The 7494-nt window shown below is 49.5% G+C and overlaps 1 protein-coding gene across 5 annotated transcripts in view; it reads right to left on the minus strand.

Annotated features, from left to right (window-relative positions):
* Positions 1 to 7494, minus strand: part of L3MBTL1 (L3MBTL histone methyl-lysine binding protein 1) — a 54339-nt gene that overhangs the window by 33040 nt on the left and 13805 nt on the right. For 4 of the 5 annotated variants that reach the window (XM_049650756.1, XM_049650758.1, XM_049650759.1 and 1 more), the window contains exons 1-6: positions 5691 to 6999; positions 5312 to 5538; positions 4851 to 4992; positions 4473 to 4623; positions 4177 to 4306; positions 3457 to 3541 (exon numbers count right to left, since the gene is read on the minus strand). In XM_049650756.1, the coding sequence (XP_049506713.1) occupies positions 3457 to 3541; positions 4177 to 4306; positions 4473 to 4623; positions 4851 to 4992; positions 5312 to 5538; positions 5691 to 5826 (871 nt within the window). In that variant the 5' untranslated portion in view covers positions 5827 to 6999. Of the gene's footprint in view, positions 1 to 3456; positions 3542 to 4176; positions 4307 to 4472; positions 4624 to 4850; positions 4993 to 5311; positions 5539 to 5690; positions 7000 to 7494 lie in introns of those variants that run through there. The other variant, XM_049650754.1, reaches the window with a different exon arrangement.

Below are 7494 nucleotides of genomic sequence, written 5' to 3' on the forward strand. Positions count from 1 at the left end.
CGCTGCTTCAGTAGTTTAGGTGGAGGTAATTCGCAGATTAATGGTTCTAGCCAGACTTTCCACTCTAAGGTCTACAGGAGAGAAGGAAAACCTAAAGAACAGAATGCTATGGCTCAAGAACAACCAATCACAAGCAGTCACCAGGGTGCCAACCATGTGCTGGATCTTTTTGTTTTAAATTTGCCACAGAAACATCTATTTGCCTATCTCTTCTGCGGTATGGTTAGCCAGTATTTGCCTATCTCTTCTGCAGCATGGTTAGCCAGTTCAGAATCAGTTCATTTCAAGACAGAAAACTTAATCAAGAGCCTGCCACTTGAGGTCAACATGTACCCGGCAAGGATCTATGCCTGGGAACACCAAACCAAAGAGGCTGGGCTCCATAATGCTATGGTCTATTCTTCACTTGGCCTTCAGTTTCTAGCAAGTACAAATGGACCTTTCTGAAAATCTCACGAAAGTCATGGACCATCTACCCAGAAAAATAAGCAATTCACAGAATTTTGCACGTAAATTTAGATTAGGGACCTCAGTTACGAAGGCACTGTTGTAAGAGTCCTACTGATAAATGACTTGTACCAAAGCACACACTCGTATTCTCAACTTGCTCCCCAACTCTACGGCACACTCTTTGTATTTCAATATAAAATGTGTTCCCTATACCAAATTAAAAAATGGCATGGATCTGAATAAATATTTATCTAAAGAAAATATATAAATGTCCAATAAGCACATGAAAAGATGCTCAACATCATTAGCCATCAGTGAAATGCAAATCAAAACCACAATGAGATATTACTTCACACCCACGAGGATGGCTATAATAAAAAAGAGACAATAACAAGCATTGATAAGGGTGTGAATAAACTGGAACTCTCAAACTGGTGGGAATGTAAAATGGCACAGCCACTTAGGAAAACAGTCTAGCAGTTCCTTAAAAGGCTAAACACAGAGTTACCATATAACCCAGCAATTCACTCCTGGGTACACAATCAAGAAGAATGAAAACATATCCACACAAAAACTTATACATGGATATTCATATCAGCATTACTCATAATAGCCCCAAAGTGGAAGCACCCCATATCCATCAATCAATAAATAAACAAAGTGTGATATAACCACACAATGGAATATTACTCAGCAATAAAAAGGAATGGGGGTACTAATGGCCGCTACCCCATGGATAAACCTTTAAAACACTGTGCTAAGTGAAAGAAGCCAGTCACAAAGAGCCACCATATTATGTGATCCCATGTATGTGAAATGTCCAGACTAGGCAAATCCACATCCACAGAAAATAAACCTGGGGTTGCCTAGGACTACAGGAGTATTGGTGGTTTGGGGGGAATGATAGCTAAGGGACCCAGGGTTTCTTTCTGGAGTGATGAAAAAAATGTTTTGAAATTGATTGCGGTGGTGGTTACAGAACTCTGTGAGTACACGAAAACCCACTGAATTGTACAATTCAAATGGATGGACTGCATGGTTTATGAATTCCATCTCAATAAAACCGCTAAAAAAACCTGTACCTTGTAAAAATACATATGAAGCACTAACTGCGAAAACTGGATAGAGTGGACAGCAATCAGAATGAAAACATTCTGCTCCTCAGAAAACATCATTTAGAAAGGAAAAAGCAAGCCAAAGACTGGGAGAAAATATTTTTTTTAGCATATATGTTTGATAAAGGACTTATACCCAGACTATATAAAGAATCAATAATAAGAAGATAAACAACTTGATTAAGAATGGGCAAAAATGTATGTCTCAGGCAACTATAAGGAAACAGAAGAAGATGCTTGCAGGACTGCTCTGAATGTGAAAAGGCTGTAACAAGTTGACCCCAAAGAATCCCACCTGATCTGGATGTGGGCAGAACGAGAGGGGACACGAGAATATCAGAATAACTGCTAATGACTAAATATACTGTAAAGACTTTTACCATGATGTGTTAGAAAATGATTCTTCAAACAAAGTGGCTGTTGCAACGATAAAGCAGATATATGCGAGAGAGAGAGAGAGAGAGAGAGAGAGAGCGAGAGTGCGCCTGAGTACACATATGAGTTACACGGTTCTAAACCGTAAACTACTGGAACATCCTGTGAGGACTAGATAACGTCAGTCTTGTACAACATGAGCCCAGCAGCTGGCCATCTAACCGCCAAACAGTGTAAACAGAACACAGATTCTCCAAAACACACACAGGACACTCAAGCAAACCTGCCACCCCCACCCTGAGCGCTAGATTCTTCTGCCAAAAGACCCCAAAAATGAGTGGGAAAAAATTTAGCCATAAATGCAAACTTCTGTTGACTAACAGAGTATCTTTCCTTGAAAAAAGGAAAAAAAGACAGAAAAGGGAAAATATCCAGAAGATGGTGAGAAGTATGGTGAGAAGTATGAATCAAAAGATAACTCTGTACTGGACAAGAGGACCCAGCTAAAAGAATGCTGATTCATGAATCTAGCTCCCTAAGTAAGACAGAGCAGTTGAACCACTGTCTTGAGGAGTTAGACACTGTCTCCTTCCTCTGAATAAGACTTAAGAGGCCATAAACCAGTGAGAGCTATGCTTTTGGCTTCTGAAGTGAGAGCCTTGGGTGAGAGACAGCAGTGAAAATTTGGTTTGGATGTGATGGGCAAAATTTCCAATAGGCACTACAGAGTTCGGAACCCTGGGCACAGCCTGGGTTCCTCTGGCTGGCACTGATCTGTCAAGGCAGAATGTCTTAAGAACTCACCTCAGACTCTGGCTCTCTCTGGCACAGGAAAGACAGTAAATCATGCAACTGAACCATGGTCCAAGTGGAACCACCAACATACAACTCATCCATGCATGCACTGAATAAACATTTATTGAGAGTCTACTCAACACCAGTCGCTAAGCTAAGTACCGAGGATACAATGATTAATACAGCTTTGAGGGAGGAAGGTAGACATTAAACAAGAAGTGTGATAAATGTTACTTAGCTTAGCAGACTGTTGTCACATGGGAATGGAGAAGGGCTGAGGGCCAGAGCTGACTATGAATGACTTTTGTTCCACTTTTCTTGGAACCAAAGGGCCAGAATGGAGGCCCAAATAGCAAGGTCAGAGGAATGACTGGTATGAACTTGCTCACACCACCAAAGGGAAGCAATGCCATGTGGTGCCATTAAAAGCTGTTTAAGTCTTTGGATACTGAGCCTGGCAGTGAGGCCTATTCACAACTAGATAATAGAGAATACACAACTACATGATACAGTTCTCCCCGATATACGCATACCAGCGCATAAATCAGAATCATTGTCTCTCGCGCTCGTTTTTTCTCCCTCTGTCTCACATACACCAGTTCATACTCATCTATATATATACCACCCACCATCACATTCCTAACCCATACTCCCAGCCTCACACCTCCAAAAGCATATACACACGTCACACCAATATATATACACACACAGGCCACCATACCAGGCTGGCTGCTGTTCCACTCCTCACTTTCCGGGGTGCTAGCAGCGGGCTGTCCCTCTGGATCCTTTCCTTCTTCTTGCTTCTCCTGTGGAAGGCAAGCCTTATTCCTGTCCTCAAGGGTTGAAGTCCCAGACTCTATTCCCCTGCCTGGCTCCCTGGCCACACGGTGTTCAGTCACAAACAAGTGGAATTTCTGCTAGGCTACCAGCTGGAACACAGCTCCAGCGGACAACCCCTTATGAGGTTGAGGTGCACTCACATGACCATACAGCCCCTAGTGACGCAGTCTGATGACAATCTTCCTCATTCCCCTCAGAACTGCTCTGTGTGGATTTTACCTGCCCACTGGAACTTTCATGCTCTGTCTCTTCCAGCTTCTCTGCAACTAGAGCCCTGTGCTCCCAGGCCTCTGGCCTTGTGACTGGGCTCCGGTGATGGAGCTTTCCATCTGCCTACACACCTACTTGGGTGCTGCTTTATGTGAATGCGACTTAGCCCTGACACGAGACTGAGATGGGAGCTGCAGAAAGCAGGAGGGTGATTTAATCATTTTCCTCTAACCAAGTACAGGACCTGAATCAAAATGGGACCCCAAAAATATGATGAGTGAGCCATCATGTGTCTTCTCTGGCCCAGCCCCACAGCCTGGATTAACAGAGAGGGTCGTGAACTGAGGCAGTCTCTAGCCTCCGCTCTCCCTCCCCACTGCCCTCTTCCTACCAAGGCCTCTGGTTCCGACTCCTCCTCTGATGGGCTGTGGTATTCCCTGCGCTTCCTCTTCTTCATGGGTTTGAGGAGTTCAGAAGCGCTGGTGCTGGAGCTCTGGCCGGAGTTCTCCACTATGACTGACCTGAGGGAGGAAGGCCTGAGAGAAGGAAGCACCCACCCTGCACCACCCAGTCCCTCTCTTAAGCCCTGAACAGGAAGAGGGCTTGCCTCCCCCTTCCCCCCCCCACAACCCCCCCCCCATTGCCCCACAGCCAGAGCAAGTAGGGTTGCAATCCCCTCCCCCTTACCGCTCTTGGAACAGCGGTGGGCAGTCATCATTGGAAGAACCAGGATCCGGACCTGCGCTTTGCTGAGGTCCACACTCCTGGCACTGACAATTCCCATCATCTTCTGGGGGGTCCTGCGGGGGATCTTCTGGAGGGTCCTGGGGGAGGTCCGCTGCGGGGGGGCCAAAGGGGCCTCAGGCCTCCCACCCACCACAGCCGCACCTGTCAGGCCCCGCCCACCTCAGAGCCCACGCCCCCTCAGGACCAATCCCTGGGTGCACTCACAGAACCAGGGCACCCTCACCCCAACCCCTAACCATGGAAACTCCTTGGGGAGCTCGGGCCTCACCCCACCCGTGCAAGGCCCCAGTCTGGGGACTTGGTGGGTGGGGGTCCTACCGGGCTGTTGGGTGCCCGCATCGCCACCTCCCGCCGGGGCCTCGCCATCTTCATACTCGGCCACACCTTCTGGCCGCAGCTCTGGGCTCGGGGGCTGCTCTGCTCCTACCATGTTCAGCGGTGCGTACTCGCTTATCCGGAACTGGAGCGCAGGACTGTCTGAGGACAGGACTCCCGTACCCCCTCGACCCGTCCCCCACTCGGCACAGTCCCCTCAAGCCGCCTTACTCCGCAAGGCTCGGCTTCGGGTGCCAGGCTCCAAGCCACGCCCCCAGCAGCCCTCCAGACTCCGAGCGCCTCCACCCCAGCCATGCCCCTAGAGTCCAGCACTCAAAGCCGCACCCTGGAACCCTTCATCGAGGCCCCTTCCCCCTCCTTCGCCTCGAGCCCCGCCCCTGGCCCGCTGGCCCCGCCCCTCAGGTGCGGCTCGCCCGGCCCCGCCAATCCCCACAGACACTGACCCGCAGGCCGCTCCCAGGAGGCGGGGCCGCGGCCTCCGTCCACTCCAGGAGCCGCACTGTGGTGGCGCTGGAGCTGGCCACAGGCCCGGCGCTTAACTGCGGCAGAACGGTGGCCGTGACAGGTACACTGCCCGCCACTCGCTCCGGAGCGCCCACATGGATCGGTTCCCGCGGAAAACAGGACACGTCTAGGGCACTGCTGGGCAGGCCAAGGGTGGCCGAGCTGGCTGTGAACAAATACACGGACTGTCATGACACAGGTAAGCCTGGTGGTCGTGCCCCATGCATGTGTGTGGGCAGGTGAAGGTTTGTCTTTCTCAGGATCCATACCTGCCTAAGCAGGTATGCTCCTTCTCCCCAGACCCCTGGCTTGGCCCACCTGGGATGATGAAGGCAGTAGTGGGCAGGTGAGAGCCAGAACCTGAGCTGTCTCTGGCCACCAGGTGCACGTTGACCTCTCCTGTGGAGGGCCCCTTCAGTGTCCTCAGCATCTCCATTTCGGCATTCCCCTCCATCCTGGTAGGCCTACAAGCTGAAGACAACCCCTAGGGCGATCAGGGCGGGAGGGGGCTTCTTTGAGGAGCAGCTGGTCACCCTCAGGCTGGCAACCTGCAGAGAAAATCCTCAACCCTAGGTAGAGCAGACTGTCTTAGGAGACCAACATAAACTCTGGCTCCTGGCTCCAACCAGGTCACCCAGATGAGGGCTCTGGCCAGGCCCTGCATCTCCCCCAGACTCTGGGAGATGGGCATGCGTGAGGGTGCTCTGTAAACTGTGATGTTCTGAACTGACTCTGGGGAGTAGGTCTTGGGCCAAGGTTCTGTCTGGCCAGCTGTCACGCCATAGCCCAGGCTAAGTCCAAACTCCCCTCTCTCAACCCTGACCTCCGGCCCCACTAGAATCAATCCCTTCTCCCTCTGGAAATTTAGAGCCCTCAAGTACCAGGTTCTCTCTCACTCACAAGGTCCATTTTCCTGGGAGATGATCTTTCCTGATCACAGTCCTTTATAACCCCTGCCCACAATCCTTCAACCCCAAGCACAGAGTGCACACTGTAACATCTGTTGAACAAATGCATGCATGTGAAGAGCACAGAGGTATCTGAGAGCCCAGACAGTGCATGAGTTTGCTATAAATAAAGCAAGGGCAAAAGAGGCATTTAATACAGAGGTGGTTGAACAGGTAAATATATGGGGAAAAAACACCTAATGACATAACAAATATACTTAATATCTATCATTTACTTAACTCTTAAACTATCTTGGCCACTGTTAGTGCCTTACCAGCACTGTCCAGTAGAATCTTCTGTGATGATAGAAATATCTTAGGCCTATATTGTCCAACACAGTAGTCGCTAGCCACATGTGGTTACGGAGCACTCGAAATGTGGCTAGTGTGAACGAAGAACTGAATTTTTTTTATCTTCATTTAAATTGGAATAGCCACAGTGACCACAGTTACTGTATTATACAACAAAACTGTACACATATTATAATTGGCCTGTCGGCACTACCTACAAAACACATCTCAAAGTCTGACAACTTCTCTCCATTTCCTTGCTGCCACACTAGTGCCAACTGCTATCAGTTCTCCTTGGACTTGAGAAACTGCCTCCTAACTCATTTCCCTCCTTCCTTGCCTGCCCCCTACAGTCTATTCCCAGGCAAGAGAAAGCTTTAAAAATGTAAACCGAGGGGCGCCTGGGTGGCGCAGTCGGTTAAGCGTCCGACTTCAGCCAGGTCACGATCTCACGGTCCGTGAGTTCGAGCCCCGCGTCAGGCTCTGGGCTGATGGCTCGGAGCCTGGAGCCTGTTTCCGATTCTGTGTCTCCCTCTCTCTCTGCCCCTCCCCCGTTCATGCTATGTCTCTCTCTGTCCCAAAAATAAATTAAAAAACGTTGAAAGGGGCGCCTGGGTGGCGCAGTCGGTTGAGCGTCCGACTTCAGCCAGGTCACGATCTCGCGGTCCGTGAGTTCGAGCCCCGCGTCAGGCTCTGGGCTGAGTTCGAGCCCCGCGTCAGGCTCTGGGCTGATGGCTCGGAGCCTGGAGCCTGTTTCCGATTCTGCGTCTCCCTCTCTCTCTGCCCCTCCCCCGTTCATGCTCTGTCTCTCTCTGTCCCAAAAATAAATAAAAAACGTTGAAAAAAAAATTAAAAAAAAAAAAACGTTGAAAAAAAAAATTAAA

This window comes from Panthera uncia (assembly GCF_023721935.1).
Source record: "Panthera uncia isolate 11264 chromosome A3 unlocalized genomic scaffold, Puncia_PCG_1.0 HiC_scaffold_11, whole genome shotgun sequence".
Classification (NCBI taxonomy): domain Eukaryota; kingdom Metazoa; phylum Chordata; class Mammalia; order Carnivora; family Felidae; genus Panthera; species Panthera uncia.